This window comes from Seriola aureovittata, chromosome 20 (assembly GCF_021018895.1).
Source record: "Seriola aureovittata isolate HTS-2021-v1 ecotype China chromosome 20, ASM2101889v1, whole genome shotgun sequence".
NCBI lineage: Eukaryota > Metazoa > Chordata > Actinopteri > Carangiformes > Carangidae > Seriola > Seriola aureovittata.
The window spans coordinates 18,071,973-18,089,418 of NC_079383.1; the positions used below are offsets into that span (position 1 = coordinate 18,071,973).

At 40.4% G+C, this 17,446-nt stretch overlaps 1 protein-coding gene across 1 annotated transcript; it reads left to right on the forward strand.

Moving 5' to 3' along the window:
- The first annotated feature begins 1,051 nt into the window (after nt 1-1,051).
- mc4r (melanocortin 4 receptor) lies at nt 1,052-5,565 on the forward strand. The gene has a single exon (XM_056363785.1). It carries the CDS (start codon nt 1,566-1,568, stop codon nt 2,547-2,549), a length of 984 nt encoding a protein of 327 aa, XP_056219760.1. The 5' UTR covers nt 1,052-1,565; the 3' UTR covers nt 2,550-5,565.
- The last annotated feature ends 11,881 nt before the right edge of the window (nt 5,566-17,446 follow it).

The window sequence follows — 17,446 nt, forward strand, 5'->3', positions numbered from 1 at the left end:
AAAAATAATATTGCTGTGTCTGCACATTTGCTTACCATTATCAAGCACGTGTTGACTGACACTGATGAATTAGCATACATTTTTTTAAAGGGTTCATAGGATTTGTGTGCTCTTTTCCCTCCAAACCAAAGTAAACACAGCTGTTCCTATTCTTTATTTATTCCCAGCAGTATATACACAACAACAAGGGTTGTTAGCACTGGATAAATACAGGCAATAATTAATAACAAAAAAGAATGATGTTGGTTCTCTTCAGTGTTAGCAGCTTACAGCTACAGAGGTAAACACTTGTGCCCGGCGGCGTGGTGAAAAGAATGCAGCATAGTTTCACTTATGAACAGAGCGGTGGTAAAAGATTGTCAGCTACAAAAGAGCAGACCTTGAAACAAAGCGGATACACACACATTCACACTATCCAATAAAGTTGATAAAAAAAAAAAAAAAGAAGCCTTGAAACAACTTTACTTCACATTGAGACATTAATACGTTCTGAATTCTGTGATGCAGCAGCCCATTGACACATCTACAGGTGCTGTAGGTGCTATAGAGACAGATTTGATTTTCTAAGGAGGGAAACTTACTGCTGGCTTCTTTTTATTGCTTTCAGGTGGCCAAAGAAGCAATGATATATCAGAAACATGTGTCTGTTAGCTTCTGCCTCCTAATGGCAAAAAAAAACGAAAAAACTTTGTAATTTTAAATATCGTATAATATAATATTGACATATTACTCATAATTAATTCATCATTCATTCGTTCATAAAAATGATTTTTCTTAATTATGTCTGATGTTTATGTTCTTTTATTTTTTACATCCATTTAATGATTTAAATTTAAGTGAGAGGTAAACACATGTTAATGAATTGTCATTCATTGCACCAGGTTTCTTAAATCCATTCATTTTAAAACCAGTTCAGTCATGTGCGTCAAGCTAAACTTTGCTCCTCCTCTGACCTCATCAGTCAGACGATAGAACGGCTACAGGGGAGTGTGGTCGTGTGTGTGTGTGTGTGTGTGTGTGTGTGTGTGTGTGTGTGTGTGTGTGTATATGTCTGTGTGTGTGTGTGTGCCTGGTGTAATAGAAGCGAGACACAGAGAGAGAGAGAGAGGAAAGACCACAGTAGCTTGCAAAGTGATGATCTGCCTGCACTCGCACAGAGAGCTGCTGCGCTCGGCTCACTCCGCCTCTCTGTTCCCGCTCACTGGTAATTAGTCTCACACATGCTCCTTCTTACACGCACTTTTCTGCTTCACTCCTTCCGTTTATCTCTCTCACATCTTTTTTCGGGAACATTTACTCTTAAGTTCTTACTACACACTCTTTGAGAGAGAGAGAGAGAGAGGAGAGCGGCACGGATTGTCTTTGGCTGAGGGTTACAGATGTTTGAAGAAAATTGCTTCTCTTGTTGAACCTAAAGGGGATACGGAACGCAGGCAAAGATTCTTTCATTCCCATTTGAGGGCACCATGACTGAAAGCCACACATGCTAAGACAGTAGATGGACGAATAACAACGGGGAAAAAAAGAAGACTTAACTCACAAAGACAGGGAACTAAAACGGGGACATGAACACCACAGAACATCACGGACTGATAACGGGCTACCACAACAGGAGCCAAACATCGGCCAATTTGCCTTTTGACAAAGACTTATCAGCCGAGGACAACGAGTCATCTGCAGGATGCTACGAACAGCTGCTGATTTCCACAGAGGTTTTCCTCACTCTGGGCATCATCAGCCTGCTGGAGAACATCCTGGTTGTTGCTGCGATAGTCAAGAACAAGAACCTTCACTCGCCTATGTACTTCTTCATCTGTAGCCTTGCAGTTGCTGACATGCTTGTCAGTGTCTCCAATGCGTCTGAGACTATTGTCATAGAGCTCATCAATGGAGGCAACCTGACCATCCCCGCCAGGTTGATTAAAAGCATGGACAATGTGTTTGACTCTATGATCTGTAGCTCTCTGTTGGCATCTATCTGCAGCTTGCTGGCCATCGCAGTCGACCGCTACATCACCATCTTCTACGCCCTGCGATACCACAACATTGTCACCCTGCGAAGAGCAATGTTGGTCATCAGCAGCATCTGGACGTGCTGCACAGTGTCCGGCATCCTATTCATCATCTACTCAGAGAGCACCACGGTGCTCATCTGCCTCATTACCATGTTCTTCACCATGCTGGTGCTCATGGTGTCGCTGTACGTCCACATGTTCCTGCTGGCACGCTTGCACATGAAGCGGATCGCGGCGCTGCCGGGCAACGCGCCCATCCAGCAGCGAGCCAACATGAAGGGAGCCATCACCCTCACCATCCTCCTCGGGGTGTTCGTGGTGTGCTGGGCGCCCTTTTTCCTCCACCTCATTCTCATGATCACCTGCCCCAGGAACCCCTACTGCACCTGTTTCATGTCTCACTTCAACATGTACCTCATCCTCATCATGTGCAACTCCGTCATTGACCCCATCATCTACGCCTTTCGCAGCCAAGAGATGCGGAAAACCTTCAAAGAGATCTTCTGCTGCTCTCATGCTTTCTTGTGTGTGTGAGCTGCCTGTGAAATGTCAGCAGAGCTACGACCTTGACAGCCACAATCTGAAATTCAAACGAGAGCTGGCAAACAAGGAGGGTTTGAGCTGTAATCACTGTGGACCGATGGGACTCTGTTGTGCCCAGAGCTCTTACAGTCAGCTGTAAATGATTGATGCTTAGGGCGCTCGCCTCTGGCGGCATGAGACAGGTTGCTGAAGAGGTAGGTTTACAAACACCCTGTAACATAGATTATTGCTCTGTAGACAAATGCTATCTTGTTTTGTAGTAAACGCTGCTCTAAAGTGCAATTTGAAGTAAATGTGACCAGCATGTATATAAACCAATACACATGCTCAAACTGTGGTTCATTTACAAATCCTTAATCTTTCTCACTTTATCTTTTGCAATCTAAAACCTATCTGTTTTTTTTTTTTCTTCAATATAGAACCTAAATGTCACAGTGCATGTACTCTGCACTGGCATACCGAATATGTAACAGAGAGATTAACATAATATGTGACAGACTACCTCCATGTTTGAGAGTGTAATCCTCCTCAGAAACCACAAAAGTATTTTGCACACTGCAAGCAAAGATACATTTATCCCTGACATACTCTCACCAAGCACTTTATTAGGAACACCATACTAATACTGGGTAGGGCCTCCCTTTGCTCTCAAACAGCATGGCATGGATTCCTCTTTTGAAATTCTGCTCCATGTTGAAATGACTGCATCACATCTCCCGGTCTACCACATCCCAAAGGTTCTATTGGATTCAGATGTCGTGACCGGGGAAGCCACTGAAGTTCAGTGAACTCAATGTCATGTTCGTGAAACCAGTTTAAGACGACTTTAAAAGATGGTAAACTGTGGGCATAAAGGGAAGCATGCAGTCAGCAACAATTCTCAGATAGGCTGTGGCATTCAAACAATGATTGATTGATATTAACGGGCCGAAAGTTGGCCAAGGAAACACTCCCCACACCATTACACCAGCACCAGCCTCAACTGTTGACACAAGGCAGGTTGGGTCCATGATTTATGCTGTTGATGCCAGATTCTGACCCTACCATCAGCAGAAATCCAGATTCATCAGACCAGCTTTGGTGAGACTCAGGTTTCTGTTCTTGGTCGCAGGAGTAGAACCTGGCGTGATCTGCTGCTGTTGTAGACCATCCACCTCAATGTTTGATGTGTTGTGCATTCTGAGATGCTTTTCTGCTCACCGCAGTTGTGAAGAGTGGTTATCTGAGTTACCATAGCCTTTCTGTGTGCTCCAGTCTGCCTGGTCATTCTCCTCACTGGATATTATTTCGTTGTTGGCTCCATTCTGAGTAAAAACTCTAGAGACTGTTGTGTGTGAAAATCCCAGGAGATCAGCAGTTTGAGTCTGTCTGACACCAACAATATAAAGTTACTGACATGACTTTTTTTTCTTGATTCTGACGTTTGATTGTTTGATTAACTGACGCTCCTCACCTGTAGCTGCAGGATGTTACACACTGCACTGCCGCCACATGATTGGCTGACTGTGCAAAGGTGTCACTAATAAAGTGCTTTGTCCTTTTGTTCTGCGCTACAATGAATGTAAGAATGTTTTTATGTGATATATACTTATGAGGTGAACGCCATTACACCTCACTTGTTTCCCTCATGTATATTGAGCCAATCATGAGGGAACAAATGAAGCTCGAGTAAAGCGTAGTTTTACCTTTTTATCATGGTGCCATTTTAATAAAGTAGACGTTCAGAAATCTAATACAAGGGGAAGAAGCTCATTTCATTGGGTGTTTTGTAGAGAAGATGTGTTGCATATCATTTTGCAAGCTATTCTAAAAGTATAATAGCACAAAGACTAAACTAGATTTCATCTGGAAAACATTAAAGAGTAAGAGTAACGAGCAAAAACAAAAAAATGCCATAGTTCTCTTAATTGCTTCTCTGCTGTTTTTTGTATGTCAAACCCACTCAGTGTAGTAAACAGGCTGTTTTCTGATGTCGTCCATGACGCACGGTCTTACAGTTAAAAGCATTCACTGGGTGAAAAGGAGTAATCACACAGAAGCTGAATGTTTACATTATGGGGGTATATGGTTCTATATGTGCAAAAGAATTAAATAAGATGATTTAGAGGAAGACTTTAAAATGGGAAGAACAGGAAAATGTCAGTCAGTGTATTTCTCAGGCACAACAGATGGCACTTATTAAGCATTTCTGGTTTAGATTTTCTTTATTTGCACCTAAAGATGAATGAGCCATTCAGAGTGGCCTACAATCTTTCTTCTATTGTTCATTCCCAGTTTTGGACTCTGTGGCGTTTTATACCCTACCTGATCAGGGATGCGGTTTTTGTAGACCCTCATTTCAAATTTCTTTTTGAAGCAGGGTAAGGAAACAGACAAACATTTTTATTTTTTCATAATTTCCTGTGAGCAAAGAGCTAAAACAGATCCTCCACACACCTTATGAAGCTACTGTCAATCCAGGATCTCTGCTGATTTCCAATCAATGCTCTTGTGACTTTGTGGTTTGTGTAGACATTTATGTAAATATGCACATGTAGGTTGTTGACATGGTCGCTCACAGCATGCAAATGTGACTGTACTGAGATCTATTTTTCATCATGTGCGTGTAACAGGGCAGAGTCTACTGAGTTTATTTTTAATTGTGTGTGTTGTGATGTAGTGTAACTCGTTGCTTTTTATCCATGCCTTAACTATGCTGCACTGTGATGTAAAGACCAACCGTATCCTCTGTGATCAGTACTTCAGACACTGATGGAATCAGTCTTTCTATGTATATAAATGCTATTTTCAATATTGCCTTATTTATTCATGCCTGTTTAAACTTGAAGTGCATTTCTAAGCTCATAAAATACACAAGGAAACTGGCATGAATGAGTGTCTGATTTTCTGATAAAAGCTTCGCCTGGAATTTGATTCCAAAGTTGCCAAGTGTGAAGGTATCTGCTTTACCACCGCATTCCTCTGTGAATCACTGCTGCAAAGTAACTTCAATAAATCATAAAGCCTTCTCAGCAACACCTGTGTGTGTCATTGTTCCTCTGGGGTACAGGTTGTAACCTTTACACAAAGGTTGTTCAGATGTGAAAGCAGCCTCACACATGAAAACAAATGGACTTATATAAAAAGTAGAGATACAAATAAATATATTCTAATATCACTGACAGAAATGCAGTCACACGGGCACAAATGGATCTATAGCTTTTTTTGTATGAACTTGACCTGAATAGGAAAAAGTAGAAACGTCGCACAGCTTCTTCCCTCAGGTGAGAAACTGAAGTTTGTGTGCGAGGAAAAAAAATATGGAGAAAAAAAAAGTTTTTTCAATTGTGGTGAATAATTTAACACCAGATCTGAACAGGGCCAGTGTGACAAACGAATACTAATGGAGTCATAGATTAAAGTAAATGCTAAATCTGCAAAATAACAGGGATTGTTTTTATTTTATGAAGTACAAAAAAAAAGTACAACAAAACAAGACCGCAATATACTTTTTAAAAAATAATTTCACACATGCTCGACTTTATAATTACACAACATATCCTTTGTTGACCAGAATTAATCCAATCAATTTTTAAAAGAGCTACCTGAAGGAGCATCATCTGTTATTAAGTCTATACAAGCTCCAAAAGGAAATAGAAATGTAGATGATCATCGAAGAAAGAATTTAAATGTTTTGAAAATGTTTTTTATATATTATTGCAAATATTGATATAATACAGAGAAGCATTCAGGAAGGCACAAAGGAATGTGCTAACAAAACAGAATGAAATATAGAATCTATTAGAAATATATAGAGGCAGTGATGCACCGTTCAATACTGTTTTCACCTCAGCCTGACAGCTTCAATTCGGTCCCAGTCGCATCAGATCCTCCCATCATCCACTTGTTTTTTTTACCTTAGCACAATGAAAGGAAATGTCACCAGCACAGTGCAGCACAGCACTCGGCTATTTCCTCCCAGTTAGATGCTGCACTTGTGTTTTTTCAACGGGTCACAAAGTCAAAAAAGAATTCCCCTCAATTATCAGTGGACACCTTTCAGGTTTCTAAAGCCTGAAATGAAAGATGGAACAACTTGGCAATTGGACACTTACAGGTTATAGGTTTCGGCTCCACTGGGTTCCATTGATATGCTGATATGGCATGATGGGAATGACAAATCATTGTATGAGGATGTTTCTGCAGCCTCTGTAAAAGAAATTGAAGTAGGAACACTAATGGAGGCTTGATGTTGTGAAAGACTTCTCAAAACAGCAGAAGCAATATTCACATGTACAGACAGCTCTCACTTTCAGAGAAGAGAGAGAAAAGGGTTTATGATGGTTCATTGAGATCTTATGGTGCATTAGTACATACTATAATGCAGCATGCCTGATGCACAGTTTCACAATACCCTCACATATGACGAGCAGAAAGACAAGAGTAGATGTCAGCTAAGCTTTCTGCTCTTCTCTGTACATCCCTGACAAAACACTGAATATGTCGTGCAAAGATATGCAAATTAAGATTGTGTATACACTTGTGTATTCACTCCATCAAGCCATTAAGCTTTGATTGAAGGACTCAAGACTCAGAGATGATTGAATGTTGTAAGAAAGGCAGTTTTTATTGTAGAAATTGAGGCATGCTGGGGTTTGAGAGCAGGACAGGCGGCAGCACAGAGGACTGAGCCAGACTGGAAGACAAACCCAGAGCTGCCTGGATGCTGGATCTCAGGCTGGGGGTTTGTAGGCACGACAGGGAGCTGAGTGTGGAAGGGTCTTGGCAAGCAAGCAAAGGTGAAGCTGAAGTGAAGGCAAACAATAGTCTGGCTGGTGTCAAAAGCAACACGGGGAAACATGAAATCAGAAGCTGGGTGTTTGGCCGTAGCGTGGTACCATATGAGTGAAACATAAGGGAGGGGAAAACAGGAAGAACACAGGGGAGTGAAAGAGAAGCAAAGCTGATACCTATCAAATAAAGGCTCCAATTAAGGTTACACAACTGTTCAAGCAGCTCGCAGATGGGAGTCCCTACTTCTCCTCCTTTTCTTCACCCAGCAAAGAAAAATTTATGCAAAACTTCCTCCATGCTGCATTTGCCAAACAAGGACTCAGTTTCTTTGTTGTTTAGTTCCTGATTTGCATCAGATCGGTTTGGTTATTGTATTTTGGCAGGGTGAACATGGACATTTAGGGATGATGTTTAGGTGAAATCCTGCTCACACATGCACTAACTCTGCAATTTTCAATAAATAAAGAAGAAACGCTTTCATTTTTGTAGAGGGTCAGCGGATTGAGATGTATTTCCTTTCCAGCAGCTTTGTTAAATTATTCAAAAAGTGTCCTGATAGATTTCATATCTAAAGTACAGCAGGGAAGAAACGTCAATGTCATATAAAGACTAAACACAAAGAAAAACAAACAAAACAACTATTTCCAACACCATATACTTACAGACAGAATGGAGCACGTATTGAAGGACAGAAGACAAAAAACTGAAAGGCAGGTAAACAGTTGCCCGAGTTGAGTCACTCAGCAAACCCTGAAAATTGCATTCGGCAAGGTTTCCGAACAAGCATAGAAAAAATATCAAGAACTGTTTGCCTTAGTAATTTATGTTGCGCTTTGTGTAGAAAAGGCAAGGATTTTGTTATAAGTGGGCATTGTTTCATCTAGTCTGGGTTAGAAACATAGACTATAGATAGATGTATGTAGTCTCCGTGACGTCACCCATAGGTTTCTGAGGGGCGGTTTTCAAGCTCAGAGCTGGCTGCTCCACCGTCACCATCTTGGCAGTGCCTGACTCCACCTAATTCCCAGCTCATCCAAAAAACAGGCAAAGCGGTGGGGCGTGTATGCAGCCGAGACTTCAGTGCATGCCGGTTTGTAGCAAACTATACGCTCACCCACCTGTCACTCAAAGTGGCACTCCCTCAATTATGCAAAACGTTAAGCTTTAATACAATTTATACAAACGAGTTGCATAAAAATTCACCCCCCATACAGTTGTAGTGAAGGAAGAAATTAGCTACAGAGACCAAAACCATTTTTTTGTACCAGGCTGTAAACATTTTTATTTCTGCTGTAAAGTTGGGTATTTTAACATAGGAGTCCATAGGGATTGACTCGCTTTTGGAGCCTGCCTCAAGTGGTGATTTGAGGAACTGCACTTTTTGGCACTTCCGTCTTGGCTTCACTTTTCTTTTTTGGAAAACAATAGACGTGACCCTGACAGGAACAGACTCAATCGAATCAGTCATGACGCCCAAATAATATTATTTATCTATGTGCTTTGTGAGTTGATCCTTACATACATATCGAATTATTAGCAAAATGGGAGATTTGTAGTTATTGGGCTTAAATATGCTACTCATATGGCCAACTAATCCACACTGGCTTCAACATTCACTTTAGCTTGTTCCAGTATGGACTGTCCTCATCAGTTGTTTCATAAATTCTCTTTCTCTTCTTATCCATTGAATAAAATCTTAAATTGAATTCCATCCTTTTCTTAAGATTTCCAAAACTTCAACAAAAATCCACTTTCGGGTGTCTGATAGTGACGTAACACTTCGTCTCCCTGCTCCTCACATTGCGGTATATCATCTTTAAACCAGACTCCAGGATGCAGCTGAATCCTAATAAGCTTGGGGGAAGCCGCGTTATCGCCGGCTCCAGAACAGCGCCTCGCCTGACTGCTTCCCATGGATCATGTACACACTCATTACTCCACACAGCCAACCAGTCTACAGACACTCCCTGAAATTATCTATTCAATCGCTCCCTTTTAGAGTTCAATCATTCTTTATACTCAGTTTACAAGTGGAAAAGGTACCATTTTTTTTTTCTTCTGTATTCTCACACTGCTTTACCTCTGACTCCTTCTGGCTCTATCCGCCCTTATCACGCCGGCCTCGTGGGGATTTGTGCACAGAGCTGCTTGCATCAAATTAGTCCATGTTGACTCTACTCTTGTCATCCCAAGACACGCCAGATAATGCTGGAATTTATTTCCAAGTCAGGTCCTCTCTATTAAGTTCAGTTAACACATTAAATTGGATTGTAAAAAATGCATGTGTAGCGTACCCAGTTCTATAACGGTAATTCTCTGACAGAAATTTTGTGGGTAGAAAATACTTGCCCATTCTTAATCCTTTGAGGTATGTAAAGTAATTAATATTTCAGATTAATTTTATCAGGCATTAAATGTGAGCCACAGTTGAATCTTGCAATGTTCCAGCCCTGCCTTGATTTTTTTGTTCATTTTCATGATCACATGTTGTGTTCATCTCTTGGGGTGTATTAGAGGGTGTGTGTGTGTGTGTGTGTTAGAGAGAGTGGGAAGCCGGTGGGTGCTATAGTCACCATAACAACGCAGTTCATCCAAGAAAAGCTGCAAGTGGCCAGAGTTCTTGTTTTTCTTCTTCAAAATGAATGACCAATTTGTACCATAAAATCGGAGGTGACAAAGGATAGGGTCTGTGAGTAGTGAAGGATACGACATTTGGAGGGAAGATTTGAGTGAAAGCAGAGCCACTAAGACAGTACAATGCTTGTTTTGACAATTACTACAAAGCTACTGATGACACATCTTACGTATGACAAACCCATAGCTTAGTAATAGCACAGATAATTATGTCTTTGAAATGCTTGATTTTCTTTCATGTCTGCAGTGCTGTGAGTAGTTCAACACTAGTTTACAAGTTATGTTAGCCTATTAGCCAAAATGGCCCTCTATAAACTACCCATACTTGCATAAAGCTAGTTGTAGACTGTTCAGTGTCAAGATTGCCATGATGAATAATTAAGCCTGTCAGTTGTTTCAGGTTCTTATGACAGGGATTGGCCTGTGATTGGCAGAGGAGTTAGGGGGGATATTTTGTTGTTCTTCCTGCTGGTTTGCAGAGTCAGTTTATAGAGCTAACGTATGTGGGTAGTTCAGAGAGCTAACAGCAAGGATAACAGGTTTGTTGTTTTCGTGTTGTGGTCTCCTTTTGATAACTAATAATAACTAATCAATGACTAGTATTATTTCCCTTCCATTCACTGAGCCACCCTGAAACTCTTTGGAGTCCCCCCCGGTGAAGCCTGCCTCCCACTTTGAAAACCTCTGGTCTAACAATTCTTATATACTGTTTTTTTTATTTTATTTTATTTTGTTTTTTTTATTTGACAAGTCTCTCATAAAACCCACTTTTGGAGACTGTCATCCTGTACAATAAAAAAACCCCCAACCCTCTATCCAAGCAGCTTATTACACTGTTTTATTGTCTACTGTTTTATGTAGTAACACTGTTAGCATCAGTGTTTTACAAATAGCTGGTACGGCATCAATTTGTATGCACATTCACAAACCTAAGGGCACTGATTTGTTGACCCTACAACCTTTCCTCTATTGCAAGCATCAAGCCCAAATATCTCATAGCAACATGTTGAAATGTATCCACCACACTGGCATGAAACTGTGTGTGTGTGTGTGTGTGTGTGTGTGTGTGTGTGTGTGTGTGTGTGTTCACACACCAAAGAGAAAGGAACCTATTGATTTAGGAGACCGCATTGACTTTTCCTGTAGCACAAGTATCAAGCCGAGTGTTCAGTTTTCCAATGAGTCTATCAAATGACAAAAACATTGATTCTCCAATGAAAAAGAGATATATTGTAGTAAACATGACCCTGAACCCAGTGCTCTCTTCATGTTCTCTACTATTAGGTGTTGCAGTCATCACTAGTACAATGCTGACTGACAGTACCATGGGAGATTATTTGTTCTTGCATTCTGTTGAGTGCACTCTTGTTCAATACAGCAACAGCTACACATTCATAGGAGCTGCATTGTGTGATCATTAAGTCGACTTAATGGGTATTTTTTTCTCAACTAAGCACAGATATCAGTGTATGGGGAACGGCTGTACATCTTGTCCCCTTGTTTGCTCTTGTTTCTATAGAGAGAGCACATGGCTATGCGTATGCCACGTCTTAGCTAAAGTTTGTCTTTTCTCTGTGTGTACTTTGTCGTTGAATTCCACACACACAGAAGCATCTTCAGCCATTTCCAGAAATGAACAATTAAACCAAGAAAATTTGCTAAAAAAAAAACAAACAAAAGAAAAACATAAGCTGCTTAAAAATGGATGATATGGATGAACCTAATGCTTTGATTGCAAGCATATTTAAACAGACATGAATCTAAATTTGCACCTGATCAAACATGGATTAGTTTAGACATGATATGGGATATTATGCTCATCTGCCAATGCCTCAGATTTATCTTGTAATACCTCATTGTGGTCCTGGATTAGAGTAGGAAAGATGGAGTATTCTTTGAGCGAGGGGACAAAGCTTGCTTCAAGCTGTTTGGAATAATGTAGCCATATCGTTGACATGAAGCCTGGTGCATGGACTCAAAATGGCCAAAATATATCTGCAGGGGGTTAATATGGTTGTTGATAAATACCACTGATTCAGTAATTACTTCACCGGGAGCTGATGTGTCTAGTTTTCAAAGAACTGAGTTTCGAAATAATAAGTACGTGGCCCAACATAAAATAGTGAAGTAACAAAGTCCTGCAGCAGAGTTATTGGCATTTTTTGGCATTATTTACTGTGATAATCAAGAATACAACATTAACCCGACAAAGTCACAGCTCACAATTACATCTTATTCTAATCATTCAAAAATTGAAGAAATAAGTGGGCACAACTGGCCTCAAGTGCAAGTTCTACCCAGTCTAATCAATATTATACTTAATTGCACAGAGACTAATTACCTAGATCCCAAAGCTTCCAAAGATACCAAATACTGTAGTCAGTGTTTCAGCTCATTAGGACATTCACATTGAACATACATCTCCTCAGCTTTAAAGCTAACATATTCAAGTAACATAGTAGTATGCAGGGACATGATCAGTGGTCTAATAGTTGTCAAGTGGTGTGAGACTGGTTGTTCTCTCAGAAGTACATGCCACACATGTAATGAAATTAGTCACTGTGTTCACAAGATCTACTCTGTTTGTTCATTTCTGGACCGTCTCATGAGATTTGCGGGCATGGACTGCCACTCAAGCTGCAAATAGTGGCTAATATCCACTGACTCTGCTGCTGCCCGGGTGTACAATCAGACTTCAGTATTGCTTATCACAAGTAGAGCTATGAATCAGACGGTTTTTTAATATAATTCACCACTTTATTTTTATACGCTTTGTGAAAGGAGAGTGGAACAAAGTTAACTGTACACTTAATCTTCAAGTTTAGCTTTAATTTCAGGTTGCTGCTGGCTTTATTACAACCACAGACTCTCCAGACATCTTGAGCCGGTGGCTTGTGGCTGTGCAAGTCGAGCGAGTCGCTCAGTAATTAATCGGCTCGATTTCCGGCGCCTCCAGTTAATATGTCGATGTGTCCCGCAGCAAGACACCGAACTCCTGATTGCCCCTGATGGTTAGTCAGTGTCTTGCATACTAACCTGAGTGTGAATGTGTGGATGAGAGACAAAATTGTAACTGTCGCCTTAGACTGGACCTCCAGGTTTCCATGTCAAAGCCATCCGAGCAAAGGAAGTAGAGGAGACGTTAAAAGACAAAAAAGAAAGAATTCGAGGGATTAGCTTTCCTGATCACAGGATGACATTTAGTCCAGTCACAGAAAGTTTAGTTGAATAATGTTCTGTTGCCACGTATTGATAACTTAGTACTTAGTGATCAATAAAGGGCAGCTGGATTGTCTGTTTTATTCAGAATTTGATGGCCCACAGAAGCAGATCAGAACAGGTGTAATAATCTGATTTTCTGTGACGCTGGTATAATTGTTCGGCCCTTTTGGCACAGCTGTGTTAAAAGGAAAGCTTTCATCTCACATCTGACAGCCCACATCTGTGTCACTAATGTAAAAAGAAGAGTGGAAACTGATATTAATGTTAGGACCCTTTGAGAAGAAACACAGGTGTAAAGGGACACCGAGCTGATAAAACAACATCGGACAGTTTGTTCTGAGGAAGCTCAATTCCTTTATGAATGAGTGCAGAAATCCTCTCCACCTCACACTTCTCCATTAGTGCAAATGTAATAACCTCCTTCAACCGCGGCTCTGTCCACAGGTAGTGCCTGTAAGGTTTAGTCAATATTTACTGTAGAATCACCAACCACTATGTTTGGAGGCTCCACTTTCTCTGTCAGAGCAGTAAAGAAGTAAACAAAGTGATTATCTTCTCGGTGAACAACTCAGTTGCTTGCCATACAGCTTATATGACTGCAGGAGAGAGAGACGTCTGTCCCGGGGGTCATCAGCCACATAAACCTCTCTCTTCCTCCTGACAGCAGCTGACATGGCCGTCTCCCCTCCCTCCTACTGCTGCTTGCTTCGTGTGTGCTACTGGCATGTTGATCCTCACTGATGCCTCTGTGGGCTGTTTGTGTGTCTGTTATTTATTCAGCTTTCATACTCTACTGTCCAAACTGCAAATTACCCACTGGGTGACCAAGCTCCGGACCACTGGAGTACAATAATTCATTTAGTAAATACTACAGAAATCAGCCACAGAATGAAGGACTTTTGTGAATTTGTGAAGCTAGAGGATATGAAATATTTGACAGCAGCTTTTTGTTTCCACTAATTAAATAAATCTGTAAGATTCTTCAAACAAATATCATCATAAACCCATTTAGACAATTAAGCACACTCATCAACCCCTGTGACAAATGACTGCAGATACAACCACAGGCAGAGACATTAAGGACTGAGTGTGAAAGCTCAAAAGAGCTATTTAACATTAATGAGAGACTCAGCTCCAAAAATTGTATTTAACATGCTATTTACATGTGTCATGCTTTAGTTAGTGTAGGCATGGCAACACTCCACCTATTATTTCGCTTTGCACAACAACATTTGCATAAGCTACTCTGCCTGCATTAATGAACGGGTCATGGAAACAGATAAGCCATGGCTGCTGGATATCATTATGAGCGATACCATCTAGTTCTTATGTAATGTGAAATGCATGACTGCTTCTTTAAGCTTAATCAATCACCATGTGTTAACGCTGGAGTATTAAGTATGGAAGTGTATAGCATTGCCCTGCAATAACAACCAGTGAGCAGCACGGGGGCAAAAACCTCATTCACGTGGGTTTTGCTCACATGTTTTGCTTCACATTCGCTGCTCTCATAGTGTTACTTTCAGCGTTGTTCCTTGTGTGTATATATATGTGGAATATTACATGAGAAAGTACACAAATCACTGTCAACGATTGAGAGGCACATAATTGTCCCACACCTGGGCACACAGGATGGGCGCAGCATTATATATTTAAGGTCAAGGTTATAAGAACTGTTCAAAATAAAGAGACCAAAACGTTAGGAGGACGAATATATTGTGCTGCTGAGCAAGAGAAGTGTGCATGCAGGATTTTCTTCTTTTCAAGACACTTTCCAATACACCTGACATTTGGATGTGCGAATGTCTTCTATCTATGTTCACCTCTTTCATTTAGTCATCGGTCCACCTCTTGTATAATCAAAAAATGGAGGTTACAGTGAAAATCTATTAGCATTTGGATTTGCTCAACATTCTGTTTATTTTATTTATTTTTTTTTTACAGCTGAATTGTATTCTCATGATACAGGAATCTTGGTCTTGGGCCCAAGTTTGATAGAATATCGCTCCATGCCTCAGACATTTGGCAGGGAATGTGAAACTGTCTGCCAGACATCTTGGTGTCGTGTTTGACTTTTGATCATCACATTAAGAATCTGGTTCAGTCTTGTGTTTTTTGAAATATTGCCCAAATCTCTCGCGGGTTGCCTAAGAACATCGTAGAGTAAATCATCCCTGCCTTCATCACTTCCCGCCTGGACTGCTGTTTACTTTTCTTTTTTTAAGTTGAGTCTGCAATCTCACAACTTAACACAGCAGCCAGCAGTTTAGTGACAGACTGTAAAGAGGGGCATATTACCCCTGTTCCGGCCCAATTACACTGGCTTCTGAACACCCACCTCAGTTTTAAGATCGTCCTGATCACATTCAAATCCCTCCATGTCATCCCCTAATATTTCTCAACATTCTGCATCAAGATCATTCAGATCCTTATTTATTGTAATGTTTTTATTGCTAAGAACCAGTTTCCATTTTACTTGGTCAGTTTATTGTTATCATGCATTTTACTTTTATTCATTTTTTATCATTAACTCTGAAGTACTGTGTAACAAGCGCTACACAAATAAAGTTATTATTATTATCATTATTACTATACAACAGGGCCTCATAAACTCTAGACATAAGAGGCTGATTCTCTATAATACATAAATAAGTAATCTCTTTTTAATACGCAGCAGCGTATTTTGAGAAATTTGAGAGCCCCTCTAAACTTACAGCACAAAGTAACAGATAATATCTGAGGCTCAGTATAGTGGAGGAAAATAGAGGTACTATGAAGCCTCAGGATCTGACTGCATAATGAATGGCAGAAAGAATTCAAGTGGGAGCATCTCCACATTTACCATTTATTTATTCCCTTTCTGTATTGAGGCAAAGTGAAAGCTCTTTTTCCCTGCAAAAGAACAACCTGGCCTGCTCAGCGCATATATATGCAGAAGAATACTTAAAAATCCTCAGCTTTTATGAAGCGGAAGACCATTTAGGGAATGTTAATAAGGCAAAAAAAAGGGACTGATAGGAGATTTGAGCAATGACCTGCATGCCATACAGCAGACCTGGACTAAAATCTCAATGTATTATGAAACGTTATAAATAAAACCAACAGAACTCTGTGTATCTCTGGATAAAAGGAGCCAACAATCGTATATGATACCGACATAAACCATGAAGCTGCATTGATTTTGGATAGTGTTTTGAGCTATGCTAGCGGTGTGGCCCTCAAGCTAAGTATGTCCACCACTTTGGTCCAACTACTAGATGGATCACCATGAAATTTTTGTACAGACATCCGTGGTCTCCAGAGGATGAATCCCTCTGATTTTGGTCATCCTACGACACCTCCACCAGCACCAGCACCAGCACCTCAACACTGATCTTCCCAACAGTCTGGTTTTCTCCATAATGAGCATTACATCCTCACAGAGCTGTTAACAGGCAGTAGGCAATTAGTCACATATAAACAACAAATAAACAAATAACAGGAGTAAAACTAAGGAACATAATAAATCATCATAAAGCTAGATTTGTATTTATCTTTAAACGGTTACACAGGTTTTTTAATCTTACACATGTAGCCACTACACATGTAATTGCTGTAGCTGGCATGTTCCTGCACGTTTTCAATAACACACAACTAACAAAAGCCATCTACACTGGAAACCTTCCCCTCCTCCGATGATGCTATCAACAGATAAAATCCAACACTGAACAGTAAGTCAGAACCTATCCCACCATACAGTAGATATGCACATCAAGACTTCTGTTAACCCTGCAGTTTAAACACTATCACAGATTGCTAAAGAGCTCCTGTCAGTGCGACCCTCATGCTCAAAATCCATCTTCTTTTCTTTCATGTTGAAGAGGTTACGCAGAAGGAACAATGTCTCAACCCAGATTAAAATGTATTTTTCTCTGCCGCTTCAGAGGCTGTACAATGGAGGAAAAAAAAAACATCAGCCATCAAGCTCTTCAATTTTTGATTCATGACTGCTTTCCAACCACTGACCAAAACCTACCATTTTCATCTAGCCAGAAACGGAAAATCAGTAGGGTCTCATTACCATCATTTCACTTTGTGATTTACTTTAATGATACAGGTGTATTTTTTGAATAATAAATAAAAGCTGGAACAGAATGAACTTCCTATTACATTTTATTTGTATATTACTTACTTTACTTTTTCTTTTTGATGCCTCACCAGATGGAGTGGATCCTCTGAGCAATCTCACAAAAAGCTCTCCATCCATTCTGTCCTGAAAA

Excerpts from the sequence above, each read along its gene's own strand:
- mc4r (XM_056363785.1), top strand. The coding sequence starts at position 1,566 with ATGAACACCACAGAACATCACGGACTGATAACGGGCTACCACAACAGG.